Source organism: Lineus longissimus, chromosome 2, assembly GCF_910592395.1.
Source record: "Lineus longissimus chromosome 2, tnLinLong1.2, whole genome shotgun sequence".
Classification (NCBI taxonomy): Eukaryota; Metazoa; Nemertea; class Pilidiophora; order Heteronemertea; family Lineidae; genus Lineus; species Lineus longissimus.
The window spans coordinates 6,281,163-6,304,828 of record NC_088309.1 but is presented as its reverse complement, the minus strand read 5'-3'; the positions used below and the strand labels follow the sequence as shown (position 1 = coordinate 6,304,828).

At 41.9% G+C, this 23,666-nt stretch overlaps 3 protein-coding genes across 4 annotated transcripts; 1 reads left to right on the top strand and 2 right to left on the bottom strand.

The window, feature by feature from the left end:
• Positions 1 to 105: 105 nt before the first annotated feature.
• LOC135503605 (uncharacterized) lies at positions 106 to 8,000 on the bottom strand. The gene is made up of 8 exons (XM_064797234.1): positions 7,672 to 8,000; positions 5,963 to 6,087; positions 5,501 to 5,636; positions 5,126 to 5,237; positions 3,973 to 4,075; positions 3,087 to 3,245; positions 2,470 to 2,598; positions 106 to 2,071 (listed from the first exon to the last, which is right to left on the bottom strand). The coding sequence occupies exons 2-8, from the start codon at positions 6,039 to 6,041 to the stop codon at positions 1,416 to 1,418; spliced, it is 1,374 nt and encodes a 457-aa protein (XP_064653304.1). The 5' UTR covers positions 6,042 to 6,087; positions 7,672 to 8,000; the 3' UTR covers positions 106 to 1,415.
• An 843-nt stretch (positions 8,001 to 8,843) lies between these two features.
• Positions 8,844 to 20,387, bottom strand: LOC135503616 (uncharacterized). Of its 2 annotated transcripts, none has more exons than XM_064797250.1 (8): positions 20,286 to 20,387; positions 13,210 to 13,310; positions 11,890 to 12,025; positions 11,500 to 11,599; positions 10,886 to 10,991; positions 10,412 to 10,573; positions 9,967 to 10,113; positions 8,844 to 9,751 (listed from the first exon to the last, which is right to left on the bottom strand). In XM_064797250.1, the coding sequence occupies exons 2-8, from the start codon at positions 13,274 to 13,276 to the stop codon at positions 9,711 to 9,713; spliced, it is 759 nt and encodes a 252-aa protein (XP_064653320.1). In that variant the 5' UTR covers positions 13,277 to 13,310; positions 20,286 to 20,387; the 3' UTR covers positions 8,844 to 9,710. The 2 variants fall into 2 exon arrangements, with proteins under 2 accessions (XP_064653320.1, XP_064653319.1); XM_064797249.1 differs by lacking the exon at positions 20,286 to 20,387 and adding an exon at positions 14,332 to 14,690.
• LOC135483976 (ornithine decarboxylase 1-like) lies at positions 15,630 to 20,281 on the top strand (the record flags this gene model as incomplete). The annotated part of the gene is made up of 9 exons (XM_064765047.1): positions 15,630 to 15,834; positions 16,117 to 16,210; positions 16,370 to 16,446; positions 16,939 to 17,111; positions 17,589 to 17,732; positions 18,093 to 18,249; positions 18,815 to 19,010; positions 19,350 to 19,492; positions 20,195 to 20,281. Coding segments are annotated over exons 1-9 (1,221 nt in total), but the record flags the coding sequence as incomplete, so codon positions are not given.
• Positions 20,388 to 23,666: the final 3,279 nt, after the last annotated feature.

Below are 23,666 nucleotides of genomic sequence, written 5' to 3'. Positions count from 1 at the left end.
GTTGTCTCACCAAAACCTCTGTGGTCAAAACACGGCTAAGACAAAAAAATATCCTTTTTGAAAGTAAAAAGTCTTAACCAAGGTGTTTTAGAATTTGTTATTTATTTAAGAAAGACAGTACATGTATAATGGCGAGGTACTTAATATACAAAAACACCTGCTTTGATAAAATATATAATAACGATATCTTGGTCCCAGTTGCTATACATTCTTTCTGGGACACTCTGTGTCATTTACTAAATACTACAAGAATGTCGTCAATTGGACTAAGGGACCGTTTTACAATTAAAAGCATTGTAAAGTTTGAGAAAATCTCTCAAAACAGTTTTACAAATGTGGTAACTTTTCATCTACCAATTACCATATCAAAGTAAATACCTTTGAAGCTTACACGTAACCACCTGGTTTTTGTATTGCGGTATCAGATTCCGGATGAGTTTCCATCACCTTCCCGACACGACAATCGGCACCGTTGGATCAGCAACTACATGTATAATATAGTTCCCGACACGTACACTTCGTGAATCGGATATTTCTTCCCAGCAGGCTTGTGTACATTGTTGCAATGTTTTTTTTCGCATCTCATCATTGGCCACAACATGACGGGAACCTGACGGCAGCTCGATAGGCACATGAGTGCAGGGCAGTGGGGTGAACACTCGCGTGACTTATCTCAAAACATCGCGAGGGACACAACCAGATTAACATCAATGGTAATATTTTGATTGGCGTAATTTGCGTTTATACAAACTCTCTTCACTACAACAGAACCTCCCTTGGAGGACACCTTTGATATGTCAAGACAACCTCTCTGTAGGGGAAAGCATTCGTCTCTCCAAAAGGGTCTCCTTAACCGAGATATTCTGACAGTACATTTACTTTGTACAGCGAATATCACTATCACAGTCTGAAACTAAGGCACTTGATGATGTCATTTAATTTTTCAATGCTTCTATACCATTTTGGTCGGGATATAAAGGATTGCCACAGGTTTCGATTTCAGTGGTGACCAGTACGCACTTTCCACACGCAGGACGTGGTATTGCCCAAGCAGAAGACACCTCTCATCGCTCGTTCGGCGCAGACAGAATGGTCATGGCAAGTACTGGGTCTCTCATTGGCCAAGACCCGATTTAGTTATGGACTCTATCATAAGCATAATGAAACCACTTGCAAAAGGTGAACTGTTTCAAACGAAATCAACATTGCACCAGAGTGGCACTACTGTATGCATATTCAATCAAGGACCCAACGAGAAACGTTGGTCATTGTTCACTGTACCGACACTTTCAGAAGTGGTAAAACCATTCAAAATGAATGTCGTTGTCCTTCACAGAATCATATCAAATGCCTTTAATACTATCAACAACGTGAACGTACCTATACCTTCGCAGTCAGTTAGGAAGCCCTGAGTGCTAACCTAGTATTACGCACTTCTTATTCGTCACTTCCGATATGTCCTCGGATTCAATTACGGACCCAGCGCGTATGATTTGATTCCCTGGAAGGCTAATGGTATGCGGCACAATTTCCCTATGTATGACTTTCTGCGGCGAAGAAGGTGCAGAAGTCCGAGTTGTCCACTTTGTGGCTCCTACGATTACCGGTATCCCACCCACAGTAGACACTTCGTCTCTAGGAGCGGCCACCTCACTATATAAATTCTCCTCCTGACCCTGCAAAGAGGGCAAGGAAGCCGCTTTCACAGGCGTACTAGTCCTACTCTCTTCCCTCAAAAGTGAGGTCCGAGAGTCACCGCTATCGTCCTGCGTAGGATCCTCCCCGAATAGTTCTCGTTTTTCTGCCCCGGGCCCGAATACGGGTAGCGTATACTGTTTTGGTGCACCAGACCCTTCGGGTTTGTGTTTTATCGGCTCGACTACAAATGGCCGCCCTGACATGCTTGATTGCGGCTTACTCCCACCCTCCTCAAGACGTTCAAGGTTAGGAACGACCTGGTTGTGTTTTGGTTTTTCCTCCTTCTCCTTCTTCGCGAAGCAACAGAAGTACACGCACAGGGCGATCACCAAGATTATACCGATTATCACTAGAGTTGCAAGGATTGGTATACCTGGAAATTAAAAAAAGGAATACGGAATACATGTATTTTGTGTGTGATGTAATATGGAAGGAAGAATTTAAGGCCCTGATCACAAATACAACTGGTACGATGGGTTAAATTTTCCCACGACTACCGACGATTGTTCATCAAATGTCGATTAAAATAGTACTGAGGCATATTACAACATTCCCACAGCAGCAATTTGAGCTTCTAGTCAATATAGGCCAATCAAAAGATATATAATATCATACTTATTTAGAAGAAGAAAAGCAGTACAGCGCACAAAAAAAACATAGTTGAGTTGGGCTTCAAACTTGGTGAAAACGCGACCAGAAGACCCAAAGAAGAAAGAAAGCGGTCAACAAAACTAGAGACAATGTCAATCACAATAAAGCACTGGGACGTACCATAGAGAAATAACGCGTTTTCTGTGGGCGCCGGAGTTGTTGTCGTCCTGGAATTATCATCGTCGGTTGTCACTGGCGTTGCAGTATTCGTCACCGTAGTGGTTGGGATAGTAGTAGGTGGTTTACAGACTATAACGAGGGATTAAAAGATAACTTAGTGTCGTTATCAAATTGGGATGTAATCATTCTCCAAGCAATGGATTTCTTAACATTTCTTGATGAGCTTTGTATTTGCAGTTGCGAATAATTAATGACAAGTTTAGTTTTTGTTGCAAACTGTGAGATTTTACATTATCAAACGGTACATGTAGTTCTAACCGCATCACTATCACCATCCAGCCGTGGGTTAAGCCTAATAACCTATGCAATCTTCTCTCATAAACATAGAAGGATATCTGAACGATTACCACTATATTAGCTCTACCATCTACATGTGGGTTCTGGATCCCACACCATTAATCCCGTAGGTGGTTCCATCTATTTTGCGATGGCATTATTTCAAGGTAAGCGTAAGTAGCATTAGAGTAGTATTAACTCCACGCTGTGATAGAGGTTGTTGCCTATCTGGCTCATAAGCTCGGCAGCCTATTACGAATGCTCTCCACTAATTTACTTACCGCTCTTAAAACAACCATTTGTGATAATCCTACTCTTTTCACCAACGCAATCTTTTCCTCCGAAATATGGAGCAGGATTTGAGCAGGTTCGGGATTCAACAGCATCGTTGGAACTCTTGCAAGAGCAGTCCACTGTCCAATCACTCCAGTTGCCGTCGACTAAAAAAGGAATTGCATCTTAGGTTGTGTCATCTCTCTCTCAAACGCCAACAGTAAAGTGCCTTTTTTCAACTTCTTATTACTAGTTCACAGCTGTTATCACTTCAGTCATCATACTGTGAATTGGACTTCTCTTTTCTTGCAGACCTGTAGGCTGTTCCGGCTCGAATCGCCTGTTTTCTCACTCACTTGATAGAATAGTGACCGACATATCAACCCTACATTGCTTTGTGAAGTCGTTCATTCTCTACATTCAATAAATGGTTTTGGTTAAATTGTTCTTTCTTCAGTGAGAAGTTGCAAGGACGAGAAACTAAACTTTTCGTGGACTGAGCTCGGGCAACCAAGCGACAGCCATGTCAAGAACTTTGACCCTGTCCGGTTTTGAGTTCGTGCAGGCTCACTTCCGTCATCATGTCACTGATAGGAGACAAAATTTGAATTGTTTACCGTTAGTTTGTTTTCCTTGGTAACATTTCTACAGATTGACGAGCATACACGACATCGACACTGGTTTGATCATTCTAAACCTCGTTTAAAAAACTGTATGGTTTTTCAGCGAAGATGCACCCGATAGAGAGGTTTAAAAGGAAAATGAAAAAAAGCTTTTCTATACCCGGTGACAAAGATTTAATTCGTTTTTTTCCCCATTTCTCTGATAAAACTATCGGGCCGGATGCATGTTTTGTGTTATCCTAAAAGCTGTTTCACCACACTTGTGGCTTACCTGATGAGTGAAGTCTTGTGAGAAGATTTGGGAATCGGATATTGCAAATATTTGGACACTGGAATGTCGCCACACTAGACATGGCAGTGCTTTCTACGGTCACCTGTAACAATCAGAGAAGATTAGCGCTTGTGACAAGATTCAGGAATCGGATATTGCAAAGTTGGACAATGTAATGTCGCCACACTAGACATGGCAGTGCTTTCTACGGTCACCTGTAACAATCAGAGAAGATTAGCGCTTGTGACAAGATTCAGGAATCGGATATTGCAAAGTTGGACAATGGAATGTCGCCACACTAGACATGGCAGTGCTTTCTACGGTCACCTGTAACAACTATAGGGCCGTTTAGACGACGCGAAAAAATCCGGATGCGTCCCGAATCCGGATTAATTTTTCGTCGTGTAAACGCAAAAAGATCCGGATCAATGTGGTTGCATCCGGACTAAAAAGGTACCATCGCCTTGGGTGGTTTTAATCCGGATTCATCCAGATTCGATCCGAATGCGGTCTTTTCGCCTGTCGTCTAAACGGCCCTATTAGTCAAGATTAGCACGCACTGTGGGAAATAAAGGAAATTGAAGGAAATTTTTGGATTGATGAATAACTGTCTATAGTTTCTATAACCTGACCCAATTAGAAGGGTCTGTCACACACATACCCTTAGATAGCCGACCTGTCCGGGCTAATTAGACAAACTGCAATTAATGGCACAACCAAAAAATGCATTATAATGGGCATATTCCGGTATAATACAAACCACGATGAATATTAGATATAATATATAACATAATATTTCTACAATTCTTAAATGATGCCATGAACGTGAATATTTAGCTCTTGATTAAATTGAAATTTTCGATATTCTATTGGGTAGGGCCTCCAGAGTGTAGTCTTGCCCCGCCAATTTGTGTGCCCTTCATGCTCAGATCAATAACGCCTTGTAAACGAGCGATTGCGATTTTAATCACTGCACTATGCGCCGGAAAGATCTCTCGGCTGCTGCGGTATTCTTGTAGCAGGTACCTACGATGATCTGCGCCGATAAAAGTCGCGTTAATTGGCGGCAATTTGAATTGCTCGTTTGCACGGTGTAGTGGTCATAGTGATGCTCTCACTAGGAGTGGGGTTCTTTTTGGTTTAATATACGTACTTTGGTAAGCTGTAACCCATCGTCGCCTCCAAAGCCCGTCGGTCGTTTCTGTATGACTACTGACTTTATTTGGCCGATGGGCCTCGAATTGGTGATGATGTGTGATGTGGAACTGTAATTAAGGATGGTTTCTGATGTTAAAGAATAACATAAAATGCGGTAGGCCTATAAACCTTAGAGTTCAGATTGAAAATTTCCAATCGCGTGAACACGTACTCAATATAAATTTTAGCATTGCTGTTGTCTAGACTGATATAAAAAATGATAAAAATACTAAGTTTCAGCAAATTCGCATTCGTAATAACTGCACTACGTCAATTGTGTATGACTTCTCCGGAAAAGATAATTGAAAAAAACTTCGAGCTCGCAACTTACGATCCTTTCAACCACGTCGACCCGAATGAAGTGGAGGCAGTGGTATCTAGCGTCCCTGTGAGTTGACCGAAAACCTCGGCTGTGGTACCTGCTGATTGACCAGGGCCTACGAAGAGTGTGACTTTGTAATCAACGCCTGAAAGACAATAAAATCAACACACATAAACATTGGCCGAGTTGGTTAAAATGTGGAATCGGCGAAATAATTCATCCATGTATATACTGCGCAGGGAATACGTTATTTGCACTGCACCATTCTGCCAATCTGCGTTTCCTATACTACACCTCAATCGTGTTTTATATCTGTCGAATGGAAAAGCCTCCCTCTCTCCCCCTCCCTCTCTGCCTCTCTCACTTTCTACCCCCCCCCCCCCCCGCGGATAGCTTTTTCTCCAAAAGCCATTATTGAATTCTGAATGACTACATGTATGACAAAATAAATTGACGAACTTAACCACCAACCTTGCACGAGTTTCCATCGGGTGGCTTGTAGCACCATGAATATAACCAAAGGGAGGCGTAAGAGACCGAAGTCCTTCATACTTGTGTCACCGGTACAGTTCAGAACAATTTACGTGTATATCCATCTGAAATGGAGTGAGTGCCAAATGTTAGACAGTATACAGGTCTTTTGATCGATCATGGAGACGATGCCAAAACTAGCTCTCAAACTGCATGACAGTCTTCATGTCATTGCTGTCCAACAGTACCCATTGTGAGAAGATGACCTGAAACGAAACTGTGATCTTAATTTCGCCGGTTTTGGTTTTTCTTCAGTGTCCCCTGCTACAATCTTGGAGAATGTGTCGAGTTCAGAAGAGGAGGATATCTTCTCAAGGAGAAGAAGTTTCTTGAAAAACGGCTGAAGTTCGGTAGATACGCCCTATAGGCTAAAGATGGACATGTACGAAAAATGCAATCAGAGCTGAAGAAGCTAATTACACGTGCAAGAAATAAACGGTACTCTGTTTAAAGATACTGTAGATATTTGTTTGTGAGGTTCAACTGTAATACGTGCCATATCAATGAAAATGTACAGACACATAATAGTTTATGTTGAGTGTTTACTAGATGTGACTATCCGTGCCCGCGCACTCGTGCCCAGTACAGATAAGTATTTCCGTGACATTCCCTACTGTGTAATATGAGAATTCAACCACACAATCAGTGGGCCACCATTCAATTTTGAGGTCATTTATATTCATATCGATACAGTCAAGTCAGGTCGATGAATATAGCTTACCATCCTAATAATATTGGGACACTTTTATCTATGAATGCAAAATTGCCACAATAAGAATTCTTTCAGTGACAAATGTCTAAGTTACATATCTCTAGATATGTAGAGAAGGTGTATAAACACACGAAGTGAAAGACGGATGACGGGGATCAACCAAGTTATCTACTGGCTTACCAAAAAGTCGTCCAAATCAGACCTTGCTTTTGACACATAAGTTATGCAAGCTCAAGAGGTCATGGTATCTCACCAAAACCCTTAACCCCCATCTCAAAGTTCACTAGGATTTCAAGTTCTAGCCAAAATTGAATGGTCAACCCTTAAACCCACTTATATTAAATAAAAATGGCCAGCTGTTGGTTGATATTCGAGTAAGAAACGCGATTATTTGTTTTATTTTAATTGATGTTGTTGAAAATCACTACCGGTATATGAGTAAGCCATATGTCAGCCATTGGAAATGCACTGAATACAGCCAAAGCGCGTGGGCCTTAAAATGAGAGAGAAAATTTTAGGAAGTGACTATTTGGCAAGCCCGGCTTACCAAACAGCGACTTTTTCTTGTCCTGAATGGAGAGCCGAACTCATTAATATTAAAGTAAAGTCGCCAGCTCGCTAAACAGGGTAGATTTTTTACCTGTTTGGCAAGCCCGACTGGCCGAACAGGGTGGCTTTTTAGTGCTGTTTGGCAAGCGGCTCTCCAAACAGGACAAAAAAAAGATGCCTATTCGGCCAGCGGCTTGCCAAATAGACCCGGCCAAAATTTTATTTTTGGAGGTTATTCCAGAAACACGGGCCCCATCTCCCACGACATTGTCTATTCTAAGCATTATGGGTAGAGGATTTGCTATCTAATATCTTCTTTAAGAGGTCTGATATTCGGTGTCAATATTACTACGTCTAACAACATAATTTCTCCCAACGGACCACTTACCTAACTTCAATACCATATCCAGTATGCCTCAATCAATTACGTTAAGCACTTGATGTACATTTCATCCACCGTGTCCAATGTCCCACACAATAATGCGCTCAATACGGCAAGTTTCACCATTAGATTATGCCAGTCAGTTTCTATAGAGACCAAATAACACTTTGGATGCAACATCTAGTGGGAAATGATGTGAGACGTATCATTGTCAACCAATAAAATCGAAATCTCAAGCCCAGGATAAAATCGTAAAACTTAGTTTAATACGTTCCAAGCATTGGGCGGCCGTTGGTGACATGTGTGTGTGTGATGTTCTGGTGACATACACTACATTGCTCATATGATAGATAGTTTACAATCGCGTTGCTAAGCGTGTGTGTATACAGTGACAGTCATCCATGAAGGAATCTCACCATATCAGATCTCGCGATATTCATATTAGTCCTAGCCCGCGGCGATGCTTGAGTGACCTCTGCGCGTTTCAGAGCGGAGACAATATTGGTTTTGGATCGGCATACACAGTAGGCCTGTGCTAGGTGCGATTACCAAATAATGTCTTGAACTGGGACATCTATTGATAGAGAACTACTTTATTTGAAAATTTAGTTAGCCTAATTCATTTGTTTTCCGATGTTTATTCAAACTTGTCGTGGGGTGCATTTAACGATAATTCGCTTAATGTTTAAGTTGTCCATTCACTGGATCGATGTTTATTGCTGAATATCTGCAGTTTCACTGTTATACACAATGACTTATTTTGGGCTGGCGTTTTTCTCTTCCGATCTCGCGCCTTCGCGTGAGAAGATTGTTTCTCTTCATTGTCCCATCCTTCAGTGATTGCCAACTAATCGACTAAATTGCTAAGTCAAAGAACTTTCCCTGAGATTATTTTTGGAAGGCACAGGGTAAAAGGAACATTAAAAACCTTGCACCATCGACTCCCAGTCTTATAGACGTTCTGTAAAATCTGTCACTCTCAATGGAAAAGGAAAGTGGAGTGCGGCCATCTATGAGTAAACGGATGAAGCTACACCAATAAGGCTCTCTCGGTTTTAAGTGTCAGAGGTTGGTACATGCACTTAACTCATTTTTGACCGTATTATCTCTTAATAGACTGGTTCTCACCACCTCGTATAATAAAGTTTAAAGAAAACATTTATGTACACAATGCAAAATATTTATTAAAGACTGTGTTGGCTTATCATACATAATGTACGTTAGGTATAAATATGGCTCACACAGAACCATATCGATATTTTCATAAAATCAATATTTAAGCCTCAAATGGCGACACGTTTTCAATTTTTTCGTTCTCATGCAGAGCTAGTTCATCCGTTACAGATATTGTTTTGTCCCCTCTGCAGCTCATTCAAGGTAGACTCCTGGGCAGTCGATTGCGTCATCATAATTGGATCTATATGCGTCCGGAATGTAATTCAAAGGCGAATATTCATTGCTAAACTTCCTCATCGGCCTGCCCGGAAAGGTTGTTATTGCACTGGTGTCAAAACCGTAGACGGATCGTGGAATTCCCTAGCAACCGGTCATCAAAAGCAACACTGGTATAATCAATAAATGTGACGGGTCGTCTAGTGTGGTGAAAGGACTTTGTCTGGATCGCTGATGGTTTACGATTCATTAAATGCAGCTGCTAACAATCAATCTACTCTGTGATAGTGTCGATGCGGTCTCGATGCTGTTTCTACGGTGGCTTGGAAAGGCCATCATACTTCATTTCTGAATGTCCGAATAAGTTTTTTTATGACTCGAGCACTCGACATGATGTCTAGCGGGCAAGTTATAATTATAAATCGAGATATAAGTCGAGCGCTCGAGATAGTAAGTCGAGCCAGAAGTTTTGTATGGGAAAGAAAAACTCTAAAAGGTTCTTCAGAACCTCAAAAACCTTATTTCTAAGAGTGCATCATTGCACAAGATGCTGCCTTGGTTTATTGTCGTTTCCTTGGAAAGGTTGATACGAAATGTTGATCACAGTTATTTGATTTTCTTGAGCAAAAAAACAGACTTCCTCATTTTTTACGCTAGCTTTGCCAAGTCAGCATATATGTGACGACAACAGCTCCTGTAATGAAAGATACAGAGAAAATAAATGTCGTATTCAAATTACATTGCCAGTCTATGGTCAATGTGTGAATGGTCAATGTATGAACGCCATGACACCCCCGACCCCACAATTTGCTCTGACAGGCTCACAGGCCTACAAATGACGACTCAGTCGACCCCGACTGCACCATTTCATCGATCACTTGGCACCATGTATGACGCTGGTATACCTACCTATAATCAAAACGTTGCATGAATTGGTGCGACTTTGGCGGCTTGACGTTGTCGGGCCCTTTTCCGTTGTCGATGTAGACGATGAGGAAGAAGTTGATGTCGTGATTACCGGTTTCGGAGTCTTAGTAGTATAAAAAGGTCTGCACTCTGCAAGGTGGAATAGAGTTTACCAGGTAATCATTATCGTGAGCAAGCTTTATCCTCAAGTTTGGAATCACAATGCTTAAAATGCCATTTTGAAACTTGATGAACTTGGTGATTTTCTCTGGAAGAGCATACCACAAAAGCATCTGACGCCCAAGTCTCAGATTTGCATCAGTTTGGTTGTAGGCATGTTGGGTGGGGTGGGGGGGGGGGGGGGGGGGCAGAAAAACAAGTACGCATTGTGTGAGATGTAAAGATATGCATGTATCTACAAGTATATAAACGACTAATATCCATTTACCTGCGTAACATCCACTTATAATCGTATCGACATTACTTCCGACACAGGCTGCGCCAGTGAAGTAAGGAGCTGGGTTGTCACACTTCCGGTAACGTGTTCGACGATTAGTGTTTCTCGCGCATTCACATCTCCAGCTTGTCCACTTTGACCATTGACCGTCAACTATATGGAGATTATGAAAAAGGTCAGCCGCTTGAACATGCATTAGAACATAAAAGCAAGAAAAAAAATTTACAATCCTATTTTCTGATACTGTGGACATCGAAGTTTTCACATTTAGATGAAATGTGTACGCATAATATTTTCTGTGCGAAATCCCTAAGAATCGATTTTTCGTGAAATGAACTAAAGTATAGGTGGAGCCGCGGCCACTCGTTTGCGCACCGTCGTTTTCAGTATCATCGCCCAGAAATGTTATTTCTAAAAAATGTGAGCTGATAGAGTAAACTTGAAGGAATTTGCATGGTCTCCTACCTCCTCCGTGCAGCTTCACCATGAGGTTTGGCCATTTGATAGTACAGTACGGATGCGGACAGAGGAATGCATAGGTGTGTGCTTCTTCATCACTTTTGACGGTCACCTGAAAATCAGAGGAATTAGTAACGTCAATCTCCTCTTCACAAAAAAGTTATAGTTTAGCTGTCTGTTATCATGTAGCCAATTCATTATATACATTTACCTATTTCTTTAGTTATCTCAAATTTTAGATATGAGAGATCATGAGCGCCGCGCCACTGAGCGATCAATCTTAGTGGCTGTAACAACCTGCGAGTTTACATGTAACCAGTCGGCGGACGCAATCCAACCACAACCACAACCGTTGGTCATGATTCCGGCGCAGGTCGCATCGACAAAAATTCGGCGCTTATTTGCTTGGCGCTTCATTACCCAACATCCGTATGTTTCGAAACTTGCTTCTAGCATGTGTTGCCAATTTGTCGCATGAAATAAGCACCTGAGATGTGTGACTTGTTCAGTCGCTTTCCTGAATATCGTGCAAAAATGCGGAGATATTTCAAAAAGCTCACAGCGCCCTCAGCACTATGGCCGAATTGACTGTTATAGCGATCCCGCGATAAGCAACCAACCTTTAAAAACTGTAAGTTATCATCGTTGAAGATACCCGACTGTTTTTTTTCAGTAACCAATGTCTTCAGGAAACCTAGGTTGGGCGAAGTAATGATAGTACTGAAATGGAAAATATATCTACGGTAACATGCGTCACCCCGATATGAAGTCATAGGCCACTTGACTATGACGTACTTATAGTACATTGTATCTCCTATTTGACGGTATTCGCGATCGGATTGAAATCTATACTTCTGGAGTGGATATACCAGAATGTAATTGCCGCTTTCTGTCTACTTCTGCCAAAATAGCCTTAATGTGCATTAATGTGTGTACTGCCAGCTGTTTTCTACACTGTGGGGGCAATAATTGTACTAGGGCTAGTATAATTGTATACCACGTCATCTTACCTGGTTGTAGTTGATACGCTACCGAGAGATTTCTTCTCAGATTCACCTTTAGTACCAATAAGGGAGACGATGACTTCAGACTTCGTGGCCGCATTCGGTGTATCAGCAATGTACATGGTCACATGGTAACTTACGCCTGGAAAAAAGACAGAGAAATATCTGGTATTCGCACGCATTATTTCGTATCTACAAATGAACGACCCCTCCAGAGACTGACGCATTTGCCAATACCATGGTTCTGTAATCGGTTTGTGCTGGTCCGTGAAAGGCTAACGTGTTCGTGTCCTACGATCGAGCCCTCGGGATCTGCTGACCCTTTATAAAGAGCCACCTTTACTTCACCCTTCACGGTGTATCAAAGTAACAGAGATCATGATGCTTGGCCCCAGGCGTTCGACTCTAAGAAATTGCTGTCGAAGTGCACATTCACCGATTAGACATTCATTTAATTCAAGCTTATACAATCTAGTACTGGCTGTACAGCACAGGCATGTACATTTATCATTAGTCTTCAAGCTGCACTGCTGTGGCTGCAACAGCCGCTATGATCGACCAGCTTGCCAGCTTGTTTACGGTTCGGTTCCGAGAGTCATTTGCATGTATTGCATTGGGTTGGGGAGGCAAAAGGATCTCGGGGAGGGACATAATGACATTTTAAGAATTTTTTCGGTCAAAATCATGGCCAAAAACACTTTTTTATTGACTTCTTGTGGGGGGTTAGTTACGCCCCGGAGTTACGGCCATGGAAATGAGATACATGTGTTGGCCATGTGACACATCGGTTAGAAAACAATATGGCCGTTTTACAGGATACATGCGACGCCCTCTTAACAATGATAACGCCATATTTGGAAGACCACTCTGTTAATTTGAGTAGTTCTATATCATTTGAGAATACATGTACATATATCAAATGGTTGAAACACTAAAATATTAAGGGGACAAGAGCTCGTGCGTGCCGGTATAAATTTTACTACATTATAATATGCACTATGCGTCTACTGTTTAAAACAAAACTAATCCAGTTTAACATTAAGTATTAATAATGACTTCGTGTGGTGTTACTCATGTCATCCAAGCGTGTACGATTGGGACTCAAATTGAAAACTCATCAGTCGTGGTGAATAAAAACTATAATGCGCATTTGATATGAAGCAAATGCTTCAAGTATGAAAGCAGGAGTATTTGCTATTAAAGACTTGAACTTTATCCGCTGTAGCACTGGCTATGGTCTTAGTGGGCAACCTTTGATCAGTTAGAGTCCCGGGGTTAGGGTGTGCATCAATTCATGCATATCAAATGATCAAAGAGTTGATTTACCTTGTGCCAAGCCGAAGATAGTTACACAGACTGTGATAAGCTCGGAGAAACGTACTGCAGCAACCATCACATACCAATTTTCTTCAGCAGATATAAGTGTTCTGTAGTATAAAAAAACGAAAATGTCTCAAAAATGGACTCAATCTGTCAAGGCTCGAATTCAGTATTGTAGGTCCGCAGCTGCTCAACCGCTCCGTCGCAATTCGCCAAATCTCATGAAGGTTTTGAACTCTGAATCAGAATCTGAAAGAATGGGCGGTAGAGTCAAACATTATAACACACGAACGATAGTAGAATCCAGTATTCGGATTGTTGCACTGGTTGGCCTCCTCGAGTCCCAGCCAAGATTAGTAGACGGGTTCAATTTGCCATCAAAACGGAGGACGTCATATGGAAAACGGCACTGTTGGTCTAATCGTGTCCCAGCAAAGATTGTTAGACGGGTTCAATTTGTCATCTAAAAGGATGAATTCATATAGATAGTAGCACTGTTGGTCTCCTCGATCCAAGCAAATATTAGTAGACGGGTTTCAATTTGCCATCTAAACGGAGGACGTCATAAATATATAACGGCACTGTTGGTCTCCACGTCTCCCAGCAAATGATGGTTTCTATTAGACAGTAATCCAACCGAAACAACGCCCCTGATGGCCTACATGTAGAATAACAAAAAATGAATCAACATCAAATTGAGTCGGCCAATGATATAGACTATCGTAATAATTGTTGGCTATCAGGAGATCGATATCAAAGACTGGTAGTGGACCAGCTGGTGTTAATTGCTGTCGATAATCTCATGTGATCTGTCACCTACATCCTCGCATAACCAGTGGTTTTCAGTATACTCCTCTCGATACCTTTTATATGACGTGGGAGTGAGAAAAAAACGAATTTGAGGATGATGTATACTTTACGATGTATCCCAGATAAATGCACAACGATGAATCGTGATCATGATGACCTTGGTGATCATGATCTTGATGATGATGACGATGATGATGAATACCATGATGATGTTAATGATGGTGAAGAAGAAACGAAGAAGAAACTGAAAGAAGACGAAGAATCCATCTTCAGAGGACAGAGGGATATGCGTAGCGGTACCTCAGAGAAGAAATTTACCTTGACTGTATTAATACGAGCATGATCCTTGTCTTAAATCCAATGAAACATCGTCAGCCTTTTCAAGCCATAGCATCTAGAACTTGTCTTGAAAATATATTGCGACCAAAGTTTACAAAATACTAATGTCGTCCAGCAGTGAAGTAACCATCAGCGATACCATGCAGAGTCAGTCGTCCTCCCCTCGCACACGTTACATAAGCTCGGTTATTAAGTGACGAGTGTTACACTGAAGTTCAGGATGTGAAGTATTAGGGTCGCTGTACGACACACGTTACTACGCTGTATATCAAAGTTCCAATAATCCAAATTAAGAGCGAAGGATGGTAGATACATGAGTAATGAAGAAAACCTGAACCGGTATGGGCGATTTAGTCCCAGCTATTGGACTGAACGTATTAGCGTATTCAGTTCTCTCACTGAAACCATGGTTGCACCTTACCGTGGGCTATCAATAGACGGCAATAGGTTTCATGCGTTAGAAAAAGTTTTTTTTACACTACAAGGGGTATAGCGTTCGTAATTACTTGTGGTCCAGGAAAGGAGAAATGCACAATGTCACATAGGCCAGTGTAATTATGCATACGAATCCGCTGAAACTTGGAAGGCCTATACATTCTATCTGGCTCCACAATGGCATTGTTGAAATTTCTATTCAGTGCGTTGTACACAATTTGAAATTTCAAAATTTAATACAGGTGCAGTCTTTGATTTTCACATCATTACATCATCGTTTTTGCATTTAAGCGTTAATACGTGAAATTTTTATAATTAGGAGAATAATTTTGTTGGATTCGGTAATGATCTCATTTCTTCTACATGTATATGTACAAGGGTGAATGATCTTGATGTACTGTGAGAGAGGAGTGACCCCTATTGACGATTCGTGTAACTTAATCTGACCTACCCGGCTTCGATCGGCAACTTTCGCGTGTCAGTGCTAATTTAGCTGGTTTATGTAGATACATGTACAAATGACATGTGCAGTTCATGTATATACATGTAATTCATATTTTCTTCCGGCTGACAGATTTCAATCTGCCATATTTCAGTAATTTTCCGCTATAACTACTATAGTTCTGGCATCTGTCTTGAGTATTATTCGGGTGGTTGTGCTCTGCTGCGAAAAACGGCTGTTTCGGACACATCCTTAGATCGCATGAATGCTTGAATGAGAACCGCACAGATGCTCCCAAGGTAAGTGCGGACTGGTCCTAAATTGTCACTCCTACGTCTTCCGTAGGACGTTGCGGACATAAGTATAACCATATAACCATATAACAGGTAGTGCGAAATCAACGAGCCTTCAGAATTTAGATTTAAACAGTGCTGTTAACCCTCCTCATCACCGACATGTCTACTGGAATTCCGGTCAACAACCACGAGATGGCCAAATACGAAAAGGTGGAGAACTCGGCAAATCGGAGTATTTATGTTCTTCGCGATGGGATCACCCCGGACGACTTGGCTCGTGATATCACAGGAAAACTGGGGAAGTATGACGTGAGTATTGACAATAAATGCTGTCTGGCAATCCCCTCTACTCCATACCTCCTTGGTTCTACGCTTCCACTTCCATTTGTGTACTCTTTGAAATAAAGGTTTTTCAGCTTTTGAAATACCTTAACGTCCATACGCCGTTCGTTCAAATTTGTAAATTTCTTATTGTGTTAATACGTTATGTATACAGATATATAACATATTATACCGAGTTTCAGCAAAGTGGCAACCCCTGAGTAGAAAGAGAGGTACAGGGATAACACTAACTGTCCTCATCACTTTCAGGTAAACGGATCAATCTATATCACACATCTTGATGGCCTCATCGAAAGATACCTGCAATGGAAACGGTGTCTACCGCGCGTTGACGTATATTACGGTAACTGTCATCGTCATCGTCGTCGTCATCGTCGTCGTCATCGTCGTCGTCATCATCGTCATCATCGCCATCATTACCATTAACGGCATTGTCACCATCATCATCAAAGATCGCTGTTTGCGATTTTACCGTTCTAAAGATAAGGCGTTTTCATTTCAGCAATTAAATGCAATGATGATGATATAATCCTCAGGATTATGAAGCAGCTTGGTGTCGGATTCGAATGTGCCAGTCAGGTGAGGACATATACCGGTACTTTAGTTACATTCCTTTAGATCAGTGAAGCACTGAATTTTTGTTGATCAAAATTTTCCGAATGCAGTTACTGTCTTTCAGCCTTAGCAGGGCAGAATAACATTTTGTTGATTCCTTTATGGTATATTAACACGTTTCATTTATCGAATGTGATGGAAATTCCCCCAGATCTGTGAAAATTTATGTTTTGTAACTTGAGTACGTACGCTCTTAGAAATAAAAGTTTTTTAGCTTTTGAAAAAGCGTTTATGGTTTTTCGGCCAACACAAATATGCCCCCCGTAGAGCATTTTCGGTAAAATGGAAAAAACACAACTGTTTTTTTGAGATTATAGTTCTAGTTCAGAACCTCAAAAAGCTTTATTTCGAAGTATGGACTAAATTGGCGGGCGTTCTTCCTTTGTTCCAGACCTGCTAATTTGCTAATTTTGCTGACTTTTAACCTTTTAAATGTGCCGGTTATGGTGACTATAGCCAGAGGTGGAACACGTGCTAAGCATTGGTGTTAAGCCAGGCAACATCATCATAGGGAATCCCGTCCGGACGGGTCCCTTCCTGAAGTATCTAGCCGCTCAAGGCGTCAACACCTTATCCGTTGACAGCGAGGGTGAAATGCTGAAGATAAAGGAGTTGCACCCAAAAGCTAAGTAAGTTTTGAGTAGTTCTTAGGTAACTTTGGCTCGGGATCTCACAGGAAAACTGGGTGAAGTACGATGTACGTATTGACAAAGTGGGAAGCTTGTCCGACACCTAAAAGAGTCAACGCATCATACATACGTGTACTTTTAGTATCATTGAGATTGATAAATATGGATATCATTCGAAGCCATTGCTAAGATTCTTGTAGTGATGGAGTAGTTTTTGCTGTACCACTCCATAGGCCCGTTTATAAAAGGACCAAACCGATCTAGGTCGATCCGGATCGGTCTTGATTGGTCTGCCGCGTAAACGCACACGAATGGGATCTAGATGGTCTCAGGTGTGGTCTGGTTCGATGTAGTATATACTTTAATGTCTTTACGAGATCACATCGTGAGCGATGTGATGTGATCTGGCCTGATCTGGTCTTTAAACTGCCCTCATGATGGATAATGTATCACAAATGCGGTGTTTTTTTCCGTCAGGCTGCTACTGAGGATATCGGTGGTTCCTAGTGATGACGAGCTTTATGGTAGGGAAATGGGTATCCGTTTTGGAAGCCACATAAAAGACATCAAGCATCTACTGAAAAAAGCTAAGGAGCTTGGGTTAGAAGTATTGGGAATAACGTAGGTATTATCATACATTGACACGTCACGCACATTGTAAATATCGACGGTAAAGCGCAGGCCGCTTTACGCCATATCTGGAAAACGGTTGACTGGGAAACTATCACTCCTAAGTGGGTTATCGCACGTCCATCGGTAGTATAGCAGGGTCCATGGAGGTGGTTTCTTGGAAACTGACAAAGCAACACACACTTTCGGGGCCTTCGAGTTTCGAACTTCGCAATTCCTACATTCTTGGAAATGACTGGAAGGTTTTTGAGATTTTGAAAAAAACTAATGGGGGAAAGACGCTATAGTCTTCTTCCATCCTTCTTCATCGGTTCATAGGATGGTCAGATTGTGATTATTTCTTTTATACAGATACCGGTTAATCTACGGCAATCTGAATCCATCGGTGCACAGCGACATCATGGCAAAGGTGGCGTCAGTGTTTGAAATCGCGCGGGAGTTTGGTTTTGATGTCTCGCTCTTGGACATCTGTGGAGGAATACCGAAAGAACCAGGGCAATTCGATAAGGTACGCGATGTTATTACAATTTGGATTTAACCTGAAGCACGTTTTTACATTGATTAACTGTTTTGGAAACAAAGCTTAACACTGCTTTCAGATTCTTGATCAGGTTATTATTCGAGCATTCATGTTGCTTATCATTGAGTAGGAAACATACCTCAATAGAACTTCACGTAAAGAGTCGCCCAGACACACGCCACACTCGCCAGTGAAACTCATGGCGCATAGACATCACACCAAAATGTGTGAGTTTGTTCACGGAATGATGATTTCTTTCCAAATGGATATGTCACAGATGATCTTCATCCTGTGTACAGGCGCGTCATGGGAGGAGCCTGCGATACCAACTGGAAATACATTCCAATAGCCCGATTCGTTGTTGGGTGGACTCTTACGCATTTTAATGCTGACGGGTCATAGTCGATTGAGAAATACCCGATTTGTATTGAAACACCCTGCACAACAAAATGATATGATCAATAGACTCTACTTGTGGGAAATATAGCTTTGGTCGTTTGAACACAGTGTTCAAGTTGAGCAGTGAACACGGAGTCTTTTTTCTTGGCTGCAGGTTGGTGCAGAGCTAACAAAAGCGCTAGACCTCCATTTTCCAGAAGGTTCCGGAGTCCGCATTGTCGCTGAACCTGGGAGGTACTTTGCCTCAAGCCTCGGCACTGTGTACATGAATATACTCGATAAGAGAGATAAGAAGGCACTGGTCCGTAGCTACGAGGACTTGTGTAAGGGTCCAGACCCAGAAATGTTGGGTAAGGAAAATAATCATACAATCGAATGTATCCTGTGAATAAAAACTTTGTATGTATTTTGCCACACTTTCAACGATTCTTACAAGTTATGTATGATTCCCGGCCGCAAGTTCAGAAATATCTCTATTGAATTCAGCTTACTGTTTCGTTTTCTAACTATGTACAATACAGTGTGTGCCAAAATACAACCTGTATGACAGTGGCGTAGTTCGTATCACTGGCTAGCACGATGCCACCATTGGTAGGTCCTTTTCTTTTCTTTGTCAGATTTTACTTGAAGATCTAGACTAGATCACGATGTTCGAGTGCAGGTAGCGACATATATTTCCTTTATTGTAGCTGGAATGGATCTTTGTGTTCATCGCTTGAGAAAGGCAGGGCTTCCTGACGCCATGTACATATGCAACCAGAGTCTGTTTCAGTTGTTTTCCCTGAACTTCCTGCGTGATGGAGATGGACGAAAAATAGAGCCACTAACTCCTGTGAGTAACTAGACTTGCATCAACGATATACACATCCTGAGATTCAGGTTTTTGATACTCCTACCTCGTATACAGAATATCGAGAGACGGAGTATATTGAAAACCACTGGTGCCAGAACGAGATAGAGAATATACATAGTTTTGTTCATATGAATTTTTGCTTACATGCAATTTTTGCCTCCATGCAAGCCCTGTCAACATGCTTGAAGAGGGCCTTGCATGAGTAACTGCCACTTGACCCCGGCATTACATGTATCATAATGCACTACCTGGCCAATTCATCCCCAAATAACTTGCAGCCTTGCGATGTTGGCTCATCGCCGATGAAAAAAACTGATTATGTCGAAATCGACCCATATTGTCGAAACATTTTCATCGATGGATTTTGTCCACACTTTCATCTCATTTGTGTCCAAAATATCCGATAATGTCAAAATAACGTATACTATCAAATTCTTTGCCAACACATGATGTCCAAACTGTTTAACGCATAATGTCGACGAAACTTTTCCCCTACGCATAATTGTCCAAACAGTTTAACTCATGTTGAAACTTTTTCCAATGTCGAAAGGCGGTTGTTTCTTTCGGACATGATGAGAGCACGATATAAACACTGTTTTTGCATCTTTTTGGGTCGACATTATCGGTTGTAACAGGGCATCAACGACATTATTTTTGTAGTTGCTTTAATTTCCTTTGTAGCCCTGTAACGGTGAAGTAAAGAATTTCGTATCAATTCTCTACGGCATGACATGTTGCGGAGCTGACGTTTTAGCCTACAGCGTCGACTTACCTGACATGGCAATTGGAGAATGGCTAGTTGCAAGGGACATTGGCAGCTACTCGACTGTCATGAGCACGAGTTTCAATAGCCTGCCAGAAAGCACGAAGTATGTCACGATTTCAGAGAAATACCGGCAAGTATTTGGCTTTTGAAGTTAGAGCCGATTATTATCGAGTATTCTGAAACACATAATGAACCGCAGTTTTCAATGAAAAAACCTCATACCAAACAGCTGACACAGACGTGTTGCAACAATGTCCGAGCACACCGCGTCAAGCATACTTTTTTTTATAAGCTCAGCAATACTTTTCAACTCCTTACTTATCAATGGAATTCAATGGTTGGTCAGGCAAGCAAAACCGCTTCGGGTGAGCAGTCAGAAAAATTGATAACTCACTGTCGGCATTGATTGTCTCATCAAAACCGCTCGGGTGGAATAGGTCACGATTTTTAAAAAATTACCGACAAGTGGCTATATTTGAACAATGTAGAGATAAAATGTTGGCGAAAACCTCGGCCGAGCTCCACCATCGCGTTTTTTGGTGAAGCAATCAAACCTCGAGTTTGGTATCACTTCTTTCATGAGGAGTTGAAAATTCATGATGTTGGCAGAAATGAAGTGTAAAGTGAGTTTTAAACAGGAAAGTAAATGATCTGACAAGATATCTTACAGCAGATTACATTTCTCCTTCCAGGGAGATGCTGCATCAGGCTCTTCAGGATTAGAAAGGAGCGACCAAAAAAACCAAATCAGCATCGACTCGGTGTGGACGTTATTCGAAAAATCTGCAGAAACTTACAACATTACCTCGACTAAATATTCTTCTCGACAACACGGACGAAGTCCGTGTTGGCATGTCAGTCAATTCTTTGCCTGTGTTATTATTTAAATCGACTATTTCATTTCAACAAATATAAGCTCAGCAACACTTTTCATCTCCTTAAATCAACAGGGTATACAGTTACAATGCAAAAAACATGACGATAATTGAACAACCAAGAAATACAAGAAAGGTGGCATAAAATTTAAAATCAGCCAGGATCGTTCAAAGTATAGGTAGCAGTGTAAATTGGTAAGGAGCTGTAACGGCTTTCTCGTTGGCAACACCTTCTCCTGGTACTGGTAGAAGCCTGGATCCAAAGGGGGAATGGTGCACGCCCTTTCAACCGAAAGTTACACCAAAAGCTTTTCTTAAATTTCGGGCTTAGTTTGCAACCTCCACGATCCGCCCCTGAAAAAGCATAGCAGGGCTACTGACAACTGCAGTCGCACCACTTCTTCCTACCGATATTGTAATGGATTCGGATATCAAGTCCGTTGCAATGTCCCATTGACAAAGCGAATTAGTTTTGCCTTCTGGAGAACAGCCGTTACCAAAGTACTGTTATAAAAGTAGCCCCTGCGGAAGTTCTTCTGTATACCCTTGCGCGTCCAAGTATGCAACCAGTGATGATTCGTAAAAGAAACATCGTATGGAGCATTTACGAATTCTGTATTTTCTAAGTTTCGGCAGATTCTCTGCCTGTCCTGCGTAAAAGTTGAGCTGTTTCCCTCACATTTTCTAACCACGTCATCCATTTGCATCGTGTCAAATGTCGGGATGAACAGCTCGGCTGGTGCCATTCCGACACGTTTTGACTTGTCCCGGCACAAATCCTCCGCATATTTCTCGATGTATTCCACGTGAGCTCGCGATATCATTCCCGGGCCGGTTCGATCAAGAACCTCGCGGTACTTCTCGAAGTTTTTCTGCAAGTTGTCTATGACGAAGCGAAAGAATGGGTGTCGCGACCGACAAAACATGACCGCATTACAAGCCAACTTGTTAAATTTGCTGGCGAATTCGGGGTGCAGTAGCAGGCCGTGCTCGTCAGGCTCCTGGCTCAATAAGCATCCGTATGTCTCAATGACTGGGTTTATAGAAGCGAGTGGTTCGATATCTAGATCTGCATAAAATCCGCCATATTCGTAAATGACAAAATATCTAAATGCATCCGCTTTTTCTATGTGAGAAGGGTATTTGTGAAAGAATTTGAATGCCTTGAATTTTGATAACATGAATAAGTTTACTGTTGCATCAGTCCAGAACCATATTTCCCAATCGGGGTTTGTTTCTGCCCAACGTTTAATCCACTGAATGGTCATCCCAGGGATGCGTTCGCTCTTCCAAGTCAAATGCAAAAGTTTCGGCACTCCTGTGCCTGCATTTCCACTCGAGATCGGTGCCGGGTACACCAAGTCCTCAATCGAGCAATTCCCCTTAGCTAAACCAACCTTAATGTCACAACTCAACGAGTCATACGGAATTGTAATCCTATTCTTGTACTCTTCAATGAACACCCTAAACTCACCAACAGTGCGATTGACTACAAACGTGGTCCTCCTTTGCTTTACCTTCTTCGACGCACTGACGCTACGTAATATCACTTGTTGGAGCTTCTCAGAGAAAGCTGTGTCCTTTTTCTTGGCCATGGCACGTTTTAAGCGATGCTGGTCGATGTGATTGACAAAGCTGAGGAAAATGATGATACCCACGGAGCACAGAATGAAGAAGACCGTCCCGATGGAGATTGACCGGGTGTAGGAGGACTTCGTACTTGTTGGCTTTGTACTGTACACGTACTTCACTCGCGACATACTGGCGACTGAAATTGAAATGAGAGAGCGTGATACGCTGTCAGGTAAAGACCCTAAGGTAGACAAAACACTGATGAGCAAGCCACCTTCCTCCTCATACCTGCCCAAATACTCTGACCTACATGTAGCTACACCAAGGTCACGTACATGTATCTCCTAGCATAGTGTCCGCGACGAATCGCCGCACTTGGGGAATCCTTCGGACTGGTTATGAAGTGGCCGGGCCGGGGTTTGTGAAAACATCCTTCTAATGCGACTATTGTAGAACCTTCAATCGCAGGCCAAATTTTGTGAAAACCTCATTCACATGCGAGCTTTTTTGTGGAAACCTCATTCACAGATGAAGTGTTTGTAGAAACGCCTTATATCGGTGAATGAAACTACAGAATGTCATCGGCTAAAAAGAAGAAAAAAGGGAAAAATGCACTCATACCTTGAAGTGAAAGTAAAGTACCGGTAACTAAGTCGTATAGAATGATCCTTTTCGGGTAGATTCGTCAGTTGGAAAAGAAGAAAGACGCTTTTCCCAAGACTTCTTTGCGCGAAACGTTTCCCGGCATTCTCTCTGTGACGGTCCTGTGTCACTCGAATCGTGAAGCTACAGTCGAATTTTACATGCACAATTACGGGTAGTCGGGTTAAGTTTAACTTAGCTAAACATGTTACCAACACAAATGTTTATCATGATTGCAGTAAATGCATGTGTGAAAACATGAGATGGAAAAACAATATTTGCCCAGTTGTGTGGTCAA

Coding starts and splice junctions, on each gene's coding strand:
- LOC135503605 (XM_064797234.1), bottom strand. CDS start 6,041: ATGAAGGACTTCGGTCTCTTACGCCTCCCTTTGGTTATATTCATGGTG. Junction 3,246..3,972: donor CACAAGACTTCACTCATCAG/GTAAGCCACAAG, acceptor TTCCTTTTTTAG/TCGACGGCAACTGGAGTGAT. Junction 2,599..3,086: donor AAATGGTTGTTTTAAGAGCG/GTAAGTAAATTA, acceptor CCCTCGTTATAG/TCTGTAAACCACCTACTACT.
- LOC135503616 (XM_064797249.1), bottom strand. CDS start 14,354: ATGCTCGTATTAATACAGTCAAG. Junction 13,311..14,331: donor CTCGTATTAATACAGTCAAG/GTAAATTTCTTC, acceptor TTTATACTACAG/AACACTTATATCTGCTGAAG. Junction 12,026..13,209: donor TATCTTCGGCTTGGCACAAG/GTAAATCAACTC, acceptor TCTTTTTTCCAG/GCGTAAGTTACCATGTGACC.